The sequence below is a fragment of the Pipra filicauda genome, unplaced genomic scaffold, assembly GCF_003945595.2.
Source record: "Pipra filicauda isolate LSUMZ 115617 unplaced genomic scaffold, ASM394559v2 scaffold72_size3293161_pilon, whole genome shotgun sequence".
Classification (NCBI taxonomy): Eukaryota; Metazoa; Chordata; class Aves; order Passeriformes; family Pipridae; genus Pipra; species Pipra filicauda.
Genome location: NW_024104898.1, coordinates 2,918,847 through 2,940,884, shown reverse-complemented (window position 1 = coordinate 2,940,884; position 22,038 = coordinate 2,918,847). Strand labels below are relative to the sequence as shown.

At 35.7% G+C, this 22,038-nt stretch overlaps 1 protein-coding gene across 3 annotated transcripts in view; it reads left to right on the top strand.

Moving 5' to 3' along the window:
* The window catches only part of BTBD9 (BTB domain containing 9), a 111,625-nt gene that overhangs the window by 69,413 nt on the left and 20,174 nt on the right, over window positions 1-22,038 (top strand). For all 3 annotated transcript variants that reach the window (XM_027735018.2, XM_039389464.1, XM_039389465.1), the window contains 3 exons: window positions 989-1,098; window positions 11,916-12,105; window positions 18,943-19,050. In XM_027735018.2, the coding sequence (XP_027590819.1) occupies window positions 989-1,098; window positions 11,916-12,105; window positions 18,943-19,050 (408 nt within the window). The remainder of the gene's footprint in view (window positions 1-988; window positions 1,099-11,915; window positions 12,106-18,942; window positions 19,051-22,038) is intronic.

Genomic DNA, 22,038 nt, shown 5'->3' with positions numbered 1-22,038 from the left:
CTTTATACCACAGACCGAGGATATTGGTTAAGATTCATACATTCTGATACTCATTGAAATGAGTTAATTCCATAAAAAGTTTTCTGCGGTGTGGGTAACCCATTTTGTGGGGTAGTGGTATTTGGTTCAGGTAGTTTTCTGTGTTGCTTGCTCAGCATTTATTGAGATGGCGTACAATATTCCTTTTAAGATTTTTCAAAAAGTATAGTAAGAACTGTTGAGTCTCTTCAGAAAATGCAGAATTGGACTGAATTGAGGTTAATGGTTGCTCATGGAAGGTGAAGCCTTTAGGGTAATACAGCAGGTGAGTAGGTCACAGTGTTCAAGAGCAGCTCTATTCGATTTGCAATTAGAGTGTAGAAGTGTAAGTTATACAACTAGGAGTGAAACCCAGAGTTAGTTTTGTTTCATAATGTTTGAATGTTCAGGAATTTTTTTTTATTATTATTAATAAAAGATACACCAACAAAGAGATTGATATCCTATACCGAGTGTTAGAATTAGAAACAGTCATAATAAAATGGAATTAATTTTTGGCTGCTGAAGAAAAGCCTGACTGATTTGCTGTGTTTGTCCTGGCTGTATGAAATCTTTCACAATGCTGAAAATTTGTTGGTGAAAGGATTATTATTTTTATTATTATTATTTGAAGCCTCCGTGAGCACACATATGCACTAACAGACCATTTCTGAAGCAGAAGGTCCCTCACTTTACTTTTCTTGGCAAATTAATCCAGAAAGATTTTTAACAGATTTCACATCTCTTTAAAGATTTTTTTTTTCTTAAATTGTAGTGTAACCAGCATCTCGATTAAATGCAAACTTGCTGTGAAATTTTTAGTCTTTTTACTCCTTTTCTTTTTTTAAACAGTTACTCAGTTCCTATAGGTCTGCACATTTTAGTCCAACTGAATCAGTTACATTTTAGTGCACAGAAGTTTATCATGTTTAACTTGTGCTATTTACCTTTTTTTTTTTTTTCCCTGTAGGTATATTCGAATTGTTGGGACCCACAACACAGTGAACAAAGTTTTCCATATTGTGGCATTTGAATGCATGTTCACGAACAAATCCTTTACTCTTGAGAAAGGTCTGATAGGTAAGAGATGAAACTATTTTCCTTTTACATGAACTGTTGCGAATGCTTGTCTTTTAAAGCTGACCATCACTGCACTCTTGCTCCTGTTTCTACACAGAAATCTCTAATTTGAGTTAAACAATGCTGTAAGCATAGAATTAGTTGGGCAGTCCTTGTAACTTCTTTGAAATTCCAGTTTTGTGGATTAATTAATGATGCTGCAGGAATGCTGAAGTTCAAATTAAATCAACTGCTGCTGACAAAGCTACTGGTAATTGAGTCACTCTGTGCTGACAGTCTAATTTTTCCTTGCATGTCATAGTATGGTTGCTCTTTCCTCCCACTCGGTTAGCCCAAATTCTTTTACAAGAATGGAGTAACCAGAACTATTTATTGCAGTGAAGATGGATTTGGGCATTTAGGGACTCTTATACAGCCTGGTTTCAACTGCTGAAAGTAAACTCTCATGTGTTGATTTTCCCCCAAAGAGTCGTAGACATGCTTAGCCATGGCAGAACGTTATATTGGCTACTATTATTCTCAGAACACCATGTTGATGGAGCTCTGTTAGCTCTGGACATCTTATATAATACTGATTTAAGTGCCTTGACATTACTTAAGGTAGAAATCCCCAGCAGACCAACACTACTGAATGATAAAATATGTCACAGCAATATCTAATACCAATTTTTTTTAATAGTTCAGAGTGGCTTGTGTGCTTTCTTCCGTTTATACTCATGGAATTCAGATCCTGAAGTTTATTGGAAAGAGTATTATGTGCCTTTTAGTAGTTGTCTAGATGGGATTTTACCCAGTTTATTAATTCTGGCATGAAATTTAGAATTTCAGCAAAATTCTCAGAATTCATGCTGATTTGAAATATATATATTTAAAGTATGCACCTACAACAGATGGAAAGGAAAACAGTTTTCAAAATAGGATGAGACATGTTTATTTTTTTTCCTGAGAAAACTTTAATATTTACCTTTGAAAAACTGAGGTACAACTCTTTTCAGCCTGTTCCCTATGCATTATAAAAAGGCATTGCATGGTTACACTTGGTCTCATGATGTTTGATGTGAAATTTTGTGTTTCTTTGGAAGCATAGAACGAAGTAGCCTGGCAAATCACACTTTACTGTTTTTTGTTGTGTAGCCCCAAATTGCATAAGCTGTCCAATAATGCAGATCAAATCAATCCCCTTCGTTTTAGGCACTTTGCAGGTAACATTGCAAGTAGCATTGCAATTGCTATTGACAAGAAAATAGAATAAGCAGTAAGGAAGAACTGTGTTAAAAGAAAACATCTACCTTCAGTAAGCTTGTTGGCAGAGAAACAAAGTATTTGAAGTTTATTAAAATCTTTAAGTTAAATTTCATATTTAGCACTGCCATATGCGAATTTTTAAAAACTTCAGACAAAATCAGTTACTGTGTGCCAATAGCTGTTGCATATGTATGGATTTGATATCAGATTATCAAACTTAATTAGCAAATGCTTAATTTAGGACTCAATATATTTGCTTTCCTTTTTTTTGTGTTAACACAAAGTTTGTTTGTTTGTAACAGTAGGCAAGGCAGTGAATCCATGCATGTTTGTGGAAGTGTACTTGTACTGTAATTGGCTCATCCTTCATAGACTCAATTATATTTCCTGGTTGAGTGATCATTTTGGTGAGATGAACTATTGATCTGCTTTAGGAGACTTCACATGGCTTTATTAAAATTTCTCCATTTTTAAAAACATTTTTGTAGTTACAGAATCTTACCGGTAAATAGGGTTTGGACAGCATAATACTATCCATTGGTATGAATGGGGATCAGTGGAACTACACTGTTGTTCAGTGTGAGTCATAAGCTGTTATACGTGTAAGTCATTTGAAGTGACCAACAATAAGGAAAGAGAGGCCTGTAGGTCTCTCACAGCTTTTTATATTTAAGGGATGGTAGTCAATACAATTAATAGAAAATTAAAAGTAAGAATTTAGTGAGTAGTTAATTGAAAGAAGGATGTGGACCGTCCTCCAGTTGTAAATGAGGCAGCAACAGTTGGATACATGACCCTGAAGAATTTATGGTGAGAAAGGTAGAAATGAGAAGAGTTAGAGGTTAGTTGAGAGCAGTCCGGTTGTGAAAGAATGCAGGGGCATAATGGCTGTTCCACCAGAATTTATGGCTATCAGTATTGCCTATTCAAAAATATTCTCAACAACTTTGATCCAGCAAAATAACCTTATATCCATTTAGTACTTTGTTTTCCATACCTCTGAGGATTACCATAAGGTACCATATTGTCTCGCTCCTGTGATCAAGCAGACTGTCCAAGGTCCACTTCTGTAAAAACTCTGTAGAACTACCAGTGATGTAGTTAGCACAGATTTATTTTATTGCTGTGATGAGAATTTATAATGTTTATTTCTGTTTCTGCAATGACGGGATAGGGTAAAGTGAACTGAAAGCAGTTAGGAAAGTTCCATGAAATATATGAAAGTATAGTATTCAGAGTAGGTTGCTTTTAAGCTTGACTCAGTATAGAAGCTTTCATCTTCAAGCCTTGAAAAGCAGTTCATTGGATTCATTGCTTATCCCATATGATATTAAATATGGTATTAAATTAGGTTAGAACAAATACAGCTGCTGTTTCTATAAGCTGTTTTATTAAAAAAACGAAATATTGGTCAGCCCTTGAAGGCCATATGGCCCTTTTCAGAAAGACTTTGTGACCCTTACTTGTACCAAAACAACACTGAAGATAATATGCAGAGACTTTACCATTTGAAAACTCATTCCAATAAATAAGGCCTCTGAGGTATTTGTTTAGGGATCTTATGTGGAGACTTCAGAGTAGTGTTTTTTTTTTTTTTGAAAGCTATCCAACTTGATCAGAAAGCTGTAGGCAAAGAGGGTAATTTTTCAGCCATATTATTACTGATACATAGTATCTATGTAATGGCTGTCACTGTACAGTGTCGATTAGGAGGCTGGTAAACAAATAATAAAAATGAAGTGCTGTTTCATGATAACAGTTTTATATTGTTGTGGTTTTGCATGCAAGGTTTTAATGAAAAATTATTAACTTGATATATTGCATTTAAAAGTTAGTGTGGAAGATGATTTATGCGGTTACTTTACACGATACTGGATGGGGTATCGGCATGACCCAATGGTGGCTGAGTAGTAGTTTTGAAGTAAAAGTAGCAGAAAATTCTCTTTCTAGCACTGTGTGGTGTTTTAGTGTTGGTTTACACTTTGCTGTTTCACGGAATGAGGCAAGTGACAGAAATGAATTCAATCACATGAAATTATTCCCTAATGCAGATGTTAGGGTTGAGATGTAATTTTCTATTTGGCATAGTATTATCTCTAAATGTGTGAGTTAACAGTTTTACATACTAAATTCATGATACTGGCATAACTTTAATTTAACAAGGATGTAAATATTTTTTAATCTCAAAATCATAGTGCTTGCTTTTAATAACTTCTGCTTCTGACATTTTGAATGGTCTTTAGACACTAATATTTAATCTGGAATGCAAAACAAAAGAATGTTTTCACAAGCAAGAGACATACTCCTTTGGAGGTAAAAGCAGTACCTGGTGTGTTGTGATGTGTGTCTGCCCAGTGGCAAGAAGTTAGAACAGCTTCTTTTCAATACCTACTTTGGTTTCTGGGTTTTTTTTCCCCATCTAAATATAGGAAACAATTCATCTTTTCTGCCTCAAAGGGAAAAATTTGATAATCTCACTTAGTCCTTTAATCACTACTCAGTGCTGAGGGACAGTCAAGGACTATGTGGGTGTGTGAGTTTGACCAACCTACTGGCCAATTTTGAGCTTGGTTAAGGTCATAGGAAGTGCAATATGGGTGGCTTGTACATGAAGTAGTGTTTGTCTGTAGTCTGTCTCAGTCTATCAGACTGTCTTCTAACTTCTACATTACAGATGAAAGGGAGAACAGTGAATAATGACTGAAAAGCAGAAGATGGATATAAAACAATGGAATGTCCTTGGTCACCCTTTGGGGAATGCTGTTCAGCACTTACGAATCATTGTGAACCTTCTTTTTTGTGCTGTTCAATGCCTCAGGAGAACTTGTTTTAAAAGGGAAAAAATATGAATAAACATTGGCTTGTCTTTGGCAGTTATTTGAAACAAAACAAAACTAAAGTAAATGTGTAACAGAGAGAAACCAGTCATATCAGTTTCCTAGTGTGTGATTCAGCTTTGTAAAAGACTGCTTTGTCTCTCTCTAAGGAAGCAGTGAGAGATGCTATTTTTGTGTCTAGTTTAATGTGGACTCCACACAAAGCTATCGTATTTTGTTTTTTTCTCTTTTAAAAAGGTTAGCATTCTTCCAAAACGATGCAGGCTTACCCAGCAGTGTAAGTCAGCTCTGCTACAAGCATAGCCTTAGGAAATTATGAAAATTTGAAGATGATCTAAATACTGCAGGGATTTTTTTTTCCCTCTTTCTACAAGGACAGTCACGTGATTGGTTTAGTTACTGGTATCCGTTTTTCAACAGAGTTCTGTTCATATGGTTCCAGTTCCTTTTTTTTTTACTTTTTCTTTTCTTTCTATTTTCAGTGCTGCAACAAGGGATATGTACTTCCTAAAACAATTGTTATTTCTAAAAGCCTTCTTCAGGCATAATGTTTAATGAAAGAGCCCTGTAGCAGCGTATTGGTTGGGAATTAAAAGTATGGCCAGTTTAATGACTTGAATGCTTTTCTTCTAATTTATTGGATCAGAAATCATGAGCTCTAGCAGATATCATGTGAAAAATCATCCTTCTCTGAAGTTTTTTCAAATCCATAGACAAATATTAGTGGGGTTTTCTTTTCCAGATAAATATGGCTTGCAGAAAGCGTTTCATTGAAACAGGTGGGAATGCTTGTTGATATTTGTTTGAAGTTGATATTTCTTAAGCTCTTGATTTCTTGATTAAGGATTCAGATTAAATGTAGTAATTCCATCAGTAAGTTTCAGCTCAAGAAAATAAAAAAGAGTGTGTAGAAGGAGAGACAGGACTTTGTGACAATAATTTTAATTAACTGAAAAGTCTGTAGATTTCATATTTTATTCTACCATGTAGCAAATAAACAAAAGCAAATCCATATACTGAATAAAGATTAGACTTAACAAATCTTTTGGCATGTGGAAAATAATGACAGCAAAATACCCAATATCCTTTTATTCAAAACAATATGTTCAAACCCTGAAATAATACTTGCATCTTTAGTTATTATTTTTGTTTAGTATCAGCCTTGTATTTTCTAGCCATCACTTTCTTGTGAGAATATTTATGCCAGCTCACTAGATGTTCAGGTAGAGAAGGAATGCAGTTTCACAGTTAAATACAAAGCAATTGAAAGCTGTACATTTAACAGATATCATCATGAGAGGAAAATCACTTCTTCATATTAACTAAAACAGAAATTTATTCATTTCGGTATAATTTTTTGTTCATAATTTCTTCAAAGTGATGATTTTGTAAGTTTCCAAAGAGAATTGAGTAAAATAAACAGTTGTGTTGCTGTTATGATCCAGTTATTAAAATTATTAGAAATGCCTCTACCCAAATTTAGGTGCAAACAAGACCAGATGCCAAAGTCAATATTATGAGTTTTATTTAATGGTAAATGTGAGGCAGAGAAAGAGAGATAGAAAGAAATAGGAAACCGGAGGCAGGGGAAGAAAAAAACAGAGAGAGATTAAAATAGAAAAAGTATCACCACTGTGGAACCCAGTAGTGTCCCATTGGTCCAGTCCTTCTGCTCTTCATGGTGGTGAGGGTCCTGAAAAACATAGCCTCTAATGGATTAATATACGTTCAGGAGATGCCCAGGCACCTCCCCTGAGGGTGGGGAGGAAGCTTTGCAGTCTTTTGGGACAGGCACTGGATTTGTTGCCTCATTTGGTTCACGTGCAGTCCTCTGGTGGTAGAGAAGGCCTCAGGAATAGTTGGGGGTGGCTTTGGGGGTCTTTGATGGTTTATGACCCCCTTATCAACTGCCTTTCCTGTGAGTGTCCCATGTGTACATGGTCTTCCCAGAGCAGGGGCGTTCACTCCTTCGGTTTGGTGTGGAGAGATTTCACCATCACACACCCAAAACCCTTCTCCACCACCCCCTGAGACCAGTTAGTGCTGATTCTTAACACAAATAAATTCTTCTTTCCTGAGCCTGGTTTACTTCTCCTCAGACTTGAGATGACTAGACAGGAGTCTTAGCTCAAGTCCCCAGTCACAGTCCAAATTCCAGTCAGGAGACATTGGGAGGGGAGGGTGCCTCGGTGGTCACAGACAGGCAGTTGCTTCTTTGCAGTTTGACAGAAAGTCTTTCTAGGATTTTGACAATGTTCAAGACATTACTGACGTTTCAACCTATCGCAGTTGCAATGGTACTTTAGCTGAGAACCTTTGACTGTTGTCTAGAGTGCAGTATAAATATATTCAACAGTCCATAATACTTTAAATTGCTGCCTTCCTATTCTTCTGTTCCTTTCCTAATAAACAGAGAGACAGTAGATCTGCTGTCTCCCTGTTTTAGGAGTTGTTTTAAGGGTCATTAATGGCTGGTTTTTTGAACTGGTACAGAAACCCACTTTGTTCTGTTCCTTCCTGTACTGCAAAAAGTTATTTGAGGATTTTATGTCATTTCCCCACCCACCCACATTAGCCAGTTGATTGTAGTTCAGTTACAGTAGATGGACAGAAAGCAAAAGCTGACCTGTCCAAAATGGGAGACAAAAGGGAATACCCTACGCTCAGATGTGGAAGCCAGTTGGCAGCAGCTGCATTAAATTTTTTTCTCAGTACTTCAGGGAAAAAAAAATTCCTATGAAAAATCAAGTATGCTAAAAAGAAAAAGCAAAAAACTTAAGGAGTGATAAGTAAATATGACTGAGGCTACAACACACTTCTGGTACATTTTATCGTGCAGGATCTCTAAGGACAGTTGAATAACATATTTACCTTATCTTTAAATATAACCAGTATAGATGACCCTTAGGCCATGACTTGAAAATTACAGTCCTCTACAAAAATACTATTACTAGCATTAAATATACTGCCAGATGTTCATCGCTCTATACTGCAGCATAAGACCAGGAGACAAGAAAGTAAGTTTTAATAAATGTTTGCTGCTGCTGTCCTGTAACCTCAATCATCTTTTCCTTTTGTTTGCTTACAGAATGTATATGCTTTACTCACACACATCTTTTCTGTTCCGTAAAAGCAAATCAGATTTTTCAGGGCAAAACTACTGTATGAACAGTGGGGAAAAAAGCAATTTCCATATTTGTAATCTCCTCTTTTGTTTTCCCTTACAGTACTGGTTACCGTAAAAGCTGAATAGCTGATGGATTAAAAAAAAAAAAAAGTAGAAACAAGACTGTTGTTTTTGGCAGTATGTTTTTGTAAACAAGTGACCTAAATTGAAGCAGAAATTCTAACGGGAAAAAGACAGAGAACCAGAAGACTTTAAAATACAGCACAGCGCAGAGTCCCCACCAGATGGTATTTTTAATAAATTTATCAAGCGGATATAAAAGGTGATAATGAACATTCAAAATAGGGAGTGGCAGACCCCCTAGAGAAAAGAAACAGTATGGCACATTCTGCACACTTCAATTAGTTTGAGTCACTTTCTAATTAGCTGATGTAGGGAAGACCACAGGATTATGTTAAAAACACACCAAGACAATTTCTGTGTGGTTGTTAAGAAGTTTGACTAATCAGGGTAACATCTTCATAGGAGGTCATGGATTAGTGCAGAAATGTAGATGTGAGAAGGAGCGGGATGATGCTCAGAGGGCATGCAGGCAAAATAGTGGATGAACTGAGCTGCACTCCATTCAGTTAATACCTTACATTGCTTGGAGTGTGTCTGGAATATGCCATGGAGCTTCAACATGAACATTGATTTTGACACTTCATCTTTTATTCATTTTTTTTTAATCAAGATTTTAATAGCTTCCTCTTCCTACAAAAAGCAGCCATATGTAGAAGATGCTTTAAAACCTATATAAAATGGATACTCAAAGAAGTTCCCTTACTCCTGGAGAGGAGGGTAAGAAAAGGAAGTCAAGGCAAACTTTATTTCGATGCTAGTACTTTTAGTTTGCATTGTTAGTCTTTGTTTTATTCAGATTGTTCCCAGTGAAGTACTTCTAATGTCTACCACCTGCTCCCCTACGAGAATCTGGGAATTGTTGAATGCCTCTCTTCAGTAGGGGATATGATAGGGGAATCAAGAGATTTCTGGAATAATAATGTGCTGGGTTTAGTAATTTTTTTATGAGCAAACAGAGATGGTAGTACATTTGATAGCACAGTAGATTTTTTAGAAATGGTTGCTTTTCCACTGCCTTGGATTATTACTTGGCAACAAGCTTGCACTTTTTCCTCCCAGGGTGTGTTTTATGGTGTTTTGGTTCATTGGTGGTTGTCTAAGATTATGCTCCTGATACCAGTAGCCCACTTAAAACACGGAATCCCAGCTCTTTGTGGAAAATTATCTCTTTTTTGCGTGCTGGAGACTCATACAATAGCTCTGAAGTTTCACATAGCTATGTTTCAGTCATTTTCAGATGTTGTAGTATTTTAATACATATTTTACAGACAGCTATTAAAAGTGTGTGAAAAAGTTATCCGTGTACAGCAGGCTTAAAATGGTACAGGTTGTTTGTCCTTTATCAGAGGACGATACACAAAATCTCAGATTCTTTTTTAATACAGCCTGTGCTGAAAGAGTTCTTGTCATTTAGATGAACAAGCAGTGCTTCTAACATTTTCCCTCCAAAAAACAAAGGCTCAGCAGACAATCTTGATTTTCACATGTTCAGAGAGCATATTTTTCAGCCTTGTTAATTTTAATTTTTTGATTGAGAGAGGGAATAGAGAGAGTTTTAGAAGCTAAGGAGGTTAACTAGAAACTGAGCTTTTTAGGAAAGTGCTGGACATGATTGGGGCATATAGCTTGGGGCATAAACCCAATAGTTTTGGGGGTTTTATGTTATCTGTCATCTTGCTGGAAGGTGACATTCAAAAAGCTTAGGATTCTCTCTGAATTACAATTGGAAAGTGCCATACTTGATCAAATGTTAACAAAGGGAAATAATATGTAATTTGAAAAACAAGCGTTGAAGCACTTGTAAAACAGTGCTGGAAGAATACCTCCTTCTTACAGTGTGTTCCCAGAGGAGCTGCTGTTGTCTTGATCTTTGAAATTGCTGAAATTATGTCAAGTTCTAACTATATGATGAATTCTGTTTGATTTGAAAGGAGGGAGTAAACTACTTAGCATGAGATGTAAATCAGATTAAGCAGGACTAAGTGAGTATAAGAAGAGCATTCCTCTCCTTGGAAAGTTTTCTAGAAACCAACGCTGAAGTTACATCCTTTGCTAAAGAATAACAATTCTGAACACTACACTTTTTTTTATTGCCCAGTACCTTCTGTTCCTCTACTTCTAAAAATGCCTAGTAAAAGGTTTATATCACCTTTTATATAATTTGATTTCTAACAGCAGTTTCCAGTCTAGAGTGTTCAGTTCTGGATGTGCTAGGGAGAAGGAAGAACTGAAGTTAGATGATGCTGATGCATAGACCACAGTGTTGGATATGTACACTGATTGCAAGAGGGGCTGTAGAGGTGAAAGAGTTCATTATAGATGTTGCAGCATAAGGTAGCAGTTTAGCACTGGCCTGTGCAATTAGAATTGTAATCTACCTTTTTTTTTTTTAATTAAACTCCCTCCTTCCATTTTCCCAGGAATGCTTTTACTAATTTGAAAATTTTTTGAGTTTCCTAACTTACTTGTTTTCCCTGTAATAATATTCCAGTAACTACATATCTGGTGAATGAAAGAGGGCAAATTTGATATTTGCAGTAGTGCCTTCAGCTTTCTTTGGTATAACAGTACTGCATACTGGCATTTTTTATGACTGCTTATAGGATAGAAGAAAGAATTATCCAGCAAGGATCTTTGATGACATTAATGGGGAGAGTATAATTCCATCACTCTCTCCTATAGGGAAATCATTATCCTGTGTTCTGGCCCTCCTTTTTTCAAGAGGATGGGTTCAAAGTAGTTTATTTTATATTCTGCTGGGATATTATAGGGTTTTTTGTGGCATTCAGTCATACATCTTTCCTGTCTCTTGGCTGAATGAAAAATACTTCTACATTTGCAGTTCCATTGTCTTACAGACCTATTGGTCTCTCCTTTTCTCTTGTAGTCCAGTACTGATATTGAAAGATTTTATAAATATTTTTAAAAAATTTCATTTTTTAAGGTTGGGGTGCAATTTCTCATCACAGTCAGAGAGACTGTCAGAGGTACCAACAGGTACATGTTGAGAATAGTCTCCTGAGGTGTGAGTCTTCAAGCCCTAGTTTTGAAGAATTTGAGTCCTGACTTCCTACAGCCCAGATCAGTGCTCTAAATTATCTCCCAATTTTTTTCTTTGTCTCTATTCATTTGTTCATTTGGCAGTAGAGAGGGAAGTTTCATCATGAAAACAGGAAGAAATTGTTTTAAAATTTCTAAACTTTTGCTGAACAAGATGTTTTTTTTCCAGTTGTATTAAAAGAGTGCTTTCATATCACCAAGACTGAAATCCATCTGTTAGTTTACCAAGCTATTCTGGGGTCAATGCTGTAAAAGTTATCTGTACCACTTGTTCATAGTTCATGTTATATGAGTTAAATTTCCTTCTGTTGACCATACTTTGAATTTTCTCTTTTTTAGCCAATCCTTTCCCAGCAATAAAGTCCACTGGTATCTGAACTGTTTTCTGACTGTATTTCTGTCATCTTTATGTTTTTAATTCACAGTTCCCACTGAAAATGTTGCAACAATTGCAGACTGTGCCAGTGTGATTGAGGGTGTAAGTCGCAGTCGTAATGCCTTATTGAATGGAGACACAAAAAACTATGACTGGGATTCAGGATACACGTGCCATCAGCTTGGGAGCGGCGCTATTGTAGTACAGCTAGCACAGCCCTACATGATTGGATCAATACGGTAAGAAGGTTTATTTTTCTCTAAATTAAAGGCCGCAGTGAAACTTTTAATAGAATATGTGACATTTGGGAACAACATCAATTAGGGGACTGGTTTAGTCGTTGTGATTTGGCTTCTTACTTCAGTATAATAGGTGTGTTAAAAAATTAAATGTGTGAATTATTTGTTGAGATACAGCAGTGCAATTCCTGAAAATGTTGCATTACAGAGGCATAATAATAGTAACAGTCAAATTGTAAGATTAAAGTTATATACTTATTTTAAAATAGAATTTAATTTCTGTCTCACTTTTGGTTAAGTAGGTGCAATTCCTCTTATCCACTTCATTGTGAAAACAATTTTATTGAACAAAATCATCACCTCCAGTCAGCCAGATTTCCTTTTCACTATACAATTAGTGCCAGTTCTTACTTGAACATGAACGGTATAATAAAGGTACAGTAACCTGACTATTCCTTTAGAATGCTGGATTAATGAATGTGTTTAGATTTGGATTGAAGTTCATTGAGCTCTTTCTACAGTGAATGTCTGTATACATATGAAGATCAAACTTTTGGCTAACATACAGACTTAGGAAATAGATTGGAAAGAGGGATTTTTCAGAGGTGAAGACAAAAAAAATTTGCAAACTTCAGATTCTGACTATGAGTGTTTGTGGTTCTTGTTTCATAAAATCAGCATGCAAAACCTTGTCTTTATGGCATCATGTTCTTTGTAAATTTAGAATATGTAGTCAGGGATGTAATTTGTATGCTCTGCGGCAATGAAAAAAAGGGAAAGATTTCTGAAGTTTGGAGTACCAGTGAGCAAAGGTTGAAACCCCAGGTGAGTATGGCTTGCAACAGAGATCACGCACATAGGTACGTATTTCTAGGAGCTCAGTGGGGTCCGCCTGTTAGAGCTGCCTCTTCAAACTGACTGATGAGCCAAATGAGACTTGAAAGCTCTTTTGTAACTTCATAATTTCTGTTTTGTTTGGTTTGGGTTTGACCCTTGGCATTGTTATGATGGATGTAAAACTTTTAAGATAAAGTTTAAAATCAAACATCCAGGCATATCCGTAACCTAACAAAAGTAGTGTTTTATCTACGTGCTAGCTATAGATGTTATGCATAATCCAAGTTTGGCTTTGTTCTTGCTGAAACAAGTTGAATAAGTGTATTTGGAAACTTTCCACAGTCAGTGTTTTATGCCTTTCAGTTTGATGTTTTTAACGTTCAATTAAGTATTGCATCTCAATTAGAAAACCAGGAAAATGCACTACTAACATTTCTTAAAATAGATAAATGAAACGTACTTATATCATTTTCCTGCCACTGTAAACTTAAAGCAGCAAAGGCTTTGACCACATGAAGGAGTAAGACAATAACCAATATTCCTAGTTTCTCAGTTCATAATCTGTCTTCCTATCTTACTGTTTTCTGCTACATTTCAATTGGTGAATTGTATCATATTTTCCAGTCAGTGAAGAAAGTCTGGCTTTCCTATATTCAATACTATACTAGTGTTTATTCTTAAGAGAAGATTTTTAATAAGTCTTATTATTAAATAGTGAGTTGGATGAACTAGACTTTTGGTTGCCAAGAAATGATAATTATATAATCAGCAAGGGTGTAGAGCAAATTAAAAAAAATAACCCAAACATTACACAATTTAAAACTAATAGGCATTTAGTGATTTATGTGGTATTGCATTGTACAGCTACAAGATGAGAATCTCATCTTTCTCTGTCAGTTTTCCTGCATGTATAGTACAAACCAGATGAATAGCTTACTTTAAGAAAACAACAGTGTTATCATCTGGGATATCTTTTGACAGAGGAGGCTACCTGCATTGCCTAGAGACAGAAATCTGCCTGTGGGTTTAGATTCTGAATGAATAATTAGGAATTAAAGTACATATCTTTTTAGTTCAGAAACACAAATGTGCCATTGAATATATTTGTTTCAAAGAGGGTAAATACATGAGCCTTTGAAAACAGAGTGGTATCTGCTTTTAGTCTGTAGAAATCAGAATACCACTGGTGAGAGGCTCCAAGACAGAATGTGTTACCATGACAACTAAATTCTGAGTATGAAAAAAACCAGAAGAACTCTCGGTACTCAAATATGCCTTAGAAATGCACAGAGAGTTTAATGTTTCAAGAGTATATATTTGTGTGCATGCTTTCTGACAAAGTCATTCATTGTCCTACAATCTTAGCACCCTTCACGTTGGAAGGCACTTGAGGAAGAAGACATCTAACCCAGCTTGTTTTGCAAAGGAGTGTAATCTATGAAAAAAGAACATACTACTCAGGACTTTATGCACTCAGGTCTTGAAAACCTCCAAGGAAGGAAATTCCACAACTTTTCTGGGTAGCCCATGATAACCTGCTCTTAGGTATTGGCAAGTGCTGTTAAGTTCCTTCCCAACCCTAGGCCTTCTTAGGCTAAAGAAGCCAATTTCCACAGCCTCACAGTGTGTGTGCTCCAACCTCATGGCCATTCTGATGGTCCTCTGCTGTAATTGTTCAGATCTGTCACTTGTATTTGGATGCAAAATGGTACTCAGTATGCCAGGTATGATCTAACAAGTGTCAAGTAGAGGAGAATCATCTCTTTCCATTGTTTAGCTGGCTCAGTTCCTGTTGCTACAGCTCCACATGCTTCATTGCTGAGAAGGCACATAGGCAACTTATGGTATCTTCTGTTCAGTTTGACTCAAGAATGCTATGGGAGACTGTGTTGAAAGTTTGTTAATATTGAATACTTTTTCAGGTATTTGTATATAAATTTGGAGCTCTTGACTTACATATCAAAATTTACTCAGAAATTCTGAAAAGATGTAATGACAGTCAGTGCTCAGTAGTATTTTGTAATAGGGAAGACTTGGAAAACATGAAGGTTGGACTAGATGACCTTTAAAAGTCCCTTTCAACCCAAACTGTTCTATGATTCTGTGATTTTTTTAAAAAATAATTGTAACTAAATAAACTGTAAATAAATTTTTTAAAAATAATTCAAGAGGTTTATTCTTTTATTAATACTCAGAACAGCTTACAAGATATTTGGAACAGTTAACAGAGAAAATGCTAGGTTAGGTAGTTTTTCCACATAGTTGCCTGTCTGGGCACAAAATAACCTTCTTCTTTTCTTCTGTGAAAAGACCCTTTCTTATCAATGACAGTAAAAGTATTTAATTAGGAAGAGAAAGACAGCGATTGCTGTGTGCAACATACTAAACATAGTTTAACTAATGGCTAAAACTTTAATATTGAAATGGCTGCCACATCACAATAACTCTCTAACTCTCCCTGCATTTATCTGGAAGAGAAATATAATACTATTACACTATGGTCTTTGCTTGATTTTTTCCTATGAATTTAAAAAAAAAGAAAGAAAACAAAACATAAAATGGGATTTGTTATAGTGTGGAGGGAGACAGAATTATTCTGTAACAGTGATTTTTTTTTGTTAGAATAAATGGAAATATTTTGCATCTTTAGAAAAGTACATTAACCACTTATCCAAGTTTAATCTATTTGAAGACTTTATTGCTAATATGATAGCTTTTCATATTCAGAGTAATTCTTAAATTAACGAACAATATAAATGAATTTTTGCTTGTACCATCATAATATACATCTCTTATGCTTTCTAACTTTCCATACCACTTCTGCTTAGGAAGCTTTTCTTTCTTTGCTGCTCCTTTTCTGTGCTTGTCTGACTTGAGAGTGAAATCATAGCTCAGAATGAATGATCGCAGGAACACTTAGCAAATGTGCAGGAATTTTATCTCCTCTGTAAGATCCTGAACGACTGGTTTCTTGCAGGATAGCTGCTGAAACATAAATATCTGCACGAAACTGAAGAGGTTTATAGACATCCAGAGGCAAAAATGCCACAAATATTGTATAAGAAAACTCCTCCCGTGTGGTTTTGGGTTTTCTTTCTTTTTCTTCATCTTTCAAGAAGTGTCGCTACCTCATGTTTTAATTTCTGTCTTTTGGGTTTCTAAGGTGTGCAAGTGGTTTATGAACAAAGTATGATCATATTTATGCCATACATTTAAATAGTGACTTAATAGTATTCAGGAAAGAGGTGTCATCCTGTCAGATGCACAACTAGTAGTGTTCGGTATTATGCTAACACCTTGAGTACCTGTAGTTATACAGCAGTCTGAACTAAGAAGTGACAATCTTTTTTTACAGAAATTTAGGAATAAAAAGCAAGCAGAGACAACACAAAATGCTTGTAGAAGCACAGAACATTCAATCATAGAGCAACACGTGACATTTAAGGATATACTGTTTTAAAAAGGGCTACAGCATCTTTTTATGTAACAGGTAGCCTATATAATCTGTGTCCCACACCTGTAATATGAAGTTTTATTTATATTTTAAAAGCTTTTGTTTTATAAAGTGAGGCATTGTCAACACGTGATGTAAATAAAGATGTCATATTAAATTACAGGCCTAGACTCTAGATTCCCAAACAAGAAATATGTTTAAATCTCACAATGTTGCAGGGTGTAAGATGGATAAATCTTCATTTGACTTTTCCTTCTTAATCCTGAGGGCAGGATTTACTAATGAGCTAATTTAGCTTTTTATTCTAATATGGAAAGTCCTAAGAACATGAGCAATTTTTCTATAAACAGATGCATTTCCAATGGGTATAGACTTTTTGACTAGAGTATTCTTCTTCCTGTCAATTAATATCCATCTTAGAAAAACATAGCTTTTCTACAAAAGTAGCTTGGTAATTTGCCTGGAATGTATTGCAAATACTATTATACCTGGTGTAAAAAGTGGCCTTTGTGCTTTGTATGCACTGGTGAATATTCACGTTGTCACCTGAAAGGTTTTCACTGCTTATACAGAAAGGCTTTCAAGCAGAGTAAATTCCAAATAGGTTCTTTTGTCAGTCTCTCTCCCCAGTCTTTCCTAAAAAAGCTACTGGAGAAGAAATAACTTCTCATTTTCTTTCACAAGCACCAAAGAAAGAAAAATTTACATTTAGTATTCATGCTAAGTCACTTTGGGAAAGATTCCTCCAACTTTAATTACTCATTGTTTGCTTTGTAATAATTCTAAGCCATACGCTTTTCTAAACCTATTTAACTTGGGCTAGGTTGTTTCGGGAGAGAGCAATTATACATGTGTTTGAAAGTAACACACATGTCCTGTTAGCCTTTTGCTCTGCAGCCAAGCCAGTTGTGTTTTAATTAGAGTATTGTTAGTTGAAATTACAGTCACCAGTGTGCTTCTGATATTCAAACTCTTGATCATAGCTTTGAAAAACAAGGATCAAGGAAACGACACCGAGTCCCCATGATAAAAGGATTCTATTGAAAAGCATAATTAGCTACATTTTAATAGCCTTTTTGAAAGAAAACAAATTTATGAATGTTTTTACTTTTCCCTCTTTTTATCATTTAGAAGACTTGGTTTAAATATAAATGTTAAATCAATTCAGAATCTGTTGATTAGTAGTAGTTAACCAAATAAAGGATTGTAATCAGTAAACTTTTTTTTTAAGAAAATACGCTTTATTCAGTGTCTTCAGTATTTCGAGACCTTCGAGCTATGGAAAAGCAGAATGAGGATGATTTGATGAAGGAAAGGGGTTGAAGTTGGGGGGTTTTGTTTTGGGGTGTGGTATTTTTTTGAAGTCTTTCATGGTGCCACAGGCAACTATTTTTATTTTTTACTAAGTCAGGTCTGAATCTTTTAATTTGCAAATAGACAGTTTTAACATGTTCTAAAATGGTTGTGTTAAAAATGGTTTATTTTAGCTTCTTAAAGCTATTTGTGACAGCATATTATTTTTGATAATATTAATGAGCTAGATTCAGCATCGAGGGAATTTATTTTGAATCTGCTTGTCTACTAGACCTAATTCCATTTTGAATGCTGGGATTTCAAAACCTAAAAAAAAAAAAAAGCGCTGAACTAAATTGTTTGCCTCTCTACTCATCGCTGGTGAGGCTGCACCTCAAGTACTGTGTCCAGTTTTGGGCCAAATATCTCTTACAACAGGGCAATAATCCCCATATAAAGAAAAGTAAAGAAGATACATTTGCCAAATGTGTGTTTCGGTACCTAAGATAAATAAGATAAATAACATCCCTGATGCTTTATGTCTTCCTCCCTGTAAGGCAAGTATGGAAATCGAAGGCTATTCAATATGTTATTTAGTGCCCTTCCTGAAGAGCTGCATGTTTGTTAGAATAAGTACAGAATGAGTCCTTGAGACCTTTATGGTCTTCCTTTTTCTTCTGCCTTTTTAGCAATTTGTTTAACAATTCATTGCCTTTTTTTGTCATATTCTGATGAACCAGGACTGGAAATTCCCCTTTCCCTACTCATTTTTTTTAATATATTTATTATTTCTGTGGGGGTTTTGTGGGTTTTTCTAAATGTATTTATGATATATTTACCAAAACCAAGAGAATACAGTTAAGAAGACAGCTTAATCCTTTTAAATCACCCAATTCTTTTTTTCTGTCCCCTCCTAAACTGACCTGTTGAGACATCTTCATTTCGTGTTTAAAGCCGGCAGTGCCACATGCCAATTAAATTGAAAGCAATTGGATGAATGTAATAGATTAATGTTCTTAAGATGGTTATTATAAGCCTGTAAGCCTATTACTGGCCTTGGGATAATAAGAATAGAGACACAGTAGTTTGAGATGGCAGAAACAGTAAAGTTTGCTGAGTGCTAGAGGTACATTGCAAAAGAAACAGTTACATTTATAAAGGATTAAGTGGAGAAAATAAAGGACTGGCAAACTTAAGAAGCTTGGTTTGATGTTTGTTTTACTTATCATTCAACAACTTGTTCATATGCTTAGGTTGCTACTTTGGGACTGTGATGATCGGAGTTACAGCTACTACATTGAGGTTTCTACGAATCAGCAGCAGTGGACTATGGTGGTGGATCGCACAAAAATTTCCTGCAAGTGAGTCCAGTTTTTTTCCACTTATTTGCACAAAGTAAGAACTGTAAACTTGTTTTTCTGGTGGGTTTTTTGTTCAGTACCTATATAGGTTCCCGTGAAGAGAATGATCATTACATAACCTGTAGATTAATACAACTTTAGAGGGTAACAGCTTCTAGTGTAACTGAACATCTAGACTTTCAGACCAGAATCAATTTCTTAAGAACCACATCAGTACTGGATCTTTAGATAATCAGTTGGATAATTCATTCTTAGAAACAGTCTGCCTACCATACCCTTGATTTTGTGATCACTGGAAGTTAAACCATGTTTTTCTGGAGTTCACATGTTTATGGTGACCCCTGGTGTCAAATCACCCTACCTTGAGAAATGTGGAGAGAGAGGGAAGAGAGTATAGCTGGTAAACAATTTTGTTAATAAAATGTCTTTCTCCCCTGTCAAAGCACATAAATGTATTGTATGGTATTTGAAGGGAGTGGGGAGAGTGAGGGCAGGGACCAAAGCATAACAGACCAAACAGTTACCAAAGCTTGACCTTGTCTCTGTTCAAAAGCAGAGTACCTGACTAATGCATTGACCACTCTGTTTTCGAAAAGGACCCTTCCATAGAACAAACGTGCTTCTTAAACAGTGATAAAGAAAGGAGAAAAACTGTTTCATTTTCGTTTGAATAATTAAATCAGGAGAAATCAGGCATGAATATTCTCCACATGTATACTCTCCATTGGCTTTTCGGCAATTTCTGCTGATGAAACCTATTCTTCTAATATGGATGAATAATTTAGTATGGGTAGCCTTCTTAAACCATGTGAATATAGTTCTAATTCCTAGCAAAGACTGACCTAGATACTGGTCATGGGACTGAAAAGACAGTCTGCAAATTTATATATTACATATCCAGAAGCCAGGTATGCTCAGAATTCAGTGAATGTTGATAGGACATGATTTCCTGACTAAGCCCCAGGGAAGCTCAGAATTATAAAAGCCTTATTTATCTCCTTTTCCCCGAGTAAGTTTTCTATAAAATATATTTTCTTTCTTGGGACAAAATTGAAGTCATCCACCCCCACCCATCTTGTATTTGTGCCAACCAAAACAAAATTGATTTTACAAATTCAGAGATGTATCTCAGTTTGTCACATCAAGTAAGGGAATTATTCAGTCCTTTGTAGCAATGCTGCTGACACACATTTTTCTAAAGTTTATATTCCATCTCTTAACAAACAGTGCTACTCAAATGCTTTACAATGTGCTCTAGACACGTTGGTGAAGGAGAACTTGACACGTCCTTTCACTGTCTGTAAAGGGCAGGGTATTGATGAGCACAAAACCTGTGTTCTGCCTGCAGGTCTGGAGGAAGACTAAAGATTTAATCATTCTCAAAGACATCTCAGCGTAATAGATAAAATTCATCTTTTTGTCTGTCTCCTGCAGTGGGAGTACTAAAAGGCTGAAACCACAAAGGAGAGAGAGACACTCAAGAATCTTTGTGCATTTTTTCCTTGAACATTTTGATACTAAAAGCCTATAACAATCAAAAGAAGCACTTGCTTAAGTATGCGCAGCACAGGTGAAATTGCTGATTGACTGCCCGGTTCAAATATCTTCGCACAGTGTTCAAACCACGCTTTTTTGTTTGTTTTTTTTTTTAAAACCTTAACCTTGGGCAAATAGAGATGCATACCTGAAGTAAAGATAGCTGCCTTATTGGGATATACTTCAAAATCTTGATTCAAAACACAGGTGCTCTGGAAGTTCTCAAAGCTATGGCTGCAGGAACCATTTTCATGTGAATTAGAGAACTGCATTTTGCCTAACTTCTTGCTCTGACAGATATGTGTTCAACTGGCATAAAGCCAGTCTTTAATCTTGAAATCTGCAGATACAGAGTGTCCTAGCACTGTCTCTAACTATCTCCTCTAAACAAATACAAAGGTTGGTCATAAAGCTTGCAGAGTTCACTGCCCATCAATTTTCAGGTGATTTCTTTGCATTTGACAGTGCTTTTTCATGTTCAATTTATATCTCTTGCCCTTTATGATCAGAGAAATGGACTTTTTTCTTTTTTTGCAGGCACAGAAAACTTAATATATGTTATTTTATTTTCAGGAATTATTTGCAGAAATGCTGAAATTACTTCATCTCAAAAATTACTTTTATTGTAATGGCAGGTCGATAACTCTATGTATATCATATAGAAAAATAAATATTTACTATAATATCTATAAGATCAGTCAGAGCTGGACCATCCTTTTTTTTTACTGAAAAATACTGAAACACAGTACTATGACCTAGAAAGCCATACTCTTAGTGCTTTAAAACAGTTGAATGTAGAATGAAAGAAACAGTATCATTCAATGACTCATGCACTGAATGAAGGTCCTCACTTAAAATTGTAAGGTAAGCTTTCAATATGGTAGTAGAGACATCTTAAGGATCTCGCTATTAAGATGAAGAGGAAAAAAATGGAACCAGTCACTGCTAGAAATGTGAAGTGACTTTTTGGGTTAGTTTCTGTAATTTAAAAAAAATCTCTGATTGAAAACATGAGGGTTTTTTTCCATGAAAACAAAAAAGTTATTTTCACTTTATATAATTTTAACAGCAAAAACAAACAGAGGAGAGAGTTGGATTTTAACCAAAATTAACAGATGCTAATAAAGTGGAGGTGGTACAGTTTTTCTGGTTTACTGTCATAGTATAAGTGTAAAGATAGTCCTGCTGGATGCAAGGGATTTCATGTTTTTTTCTGTCTGTCCTTCCTCTTAGCACTATTACGCCGGTATTTTATGCAAACAGCACAGCTCGAGTGAAGTCTGCCTCTGTATGTCTTTTAGTCTAGTGATTCACAGACTTCCCAAGGAAAAGCAAGGATCAAACTCAAGTGCTGCGCCTGGGTTTGACTCGCCGTCAGGTTTAGGCAAACAGTTAAAGATAACCTGCATTCAGTAATCTTCCTTAACCAGACTAGAGCATAAAGGGGTAGAA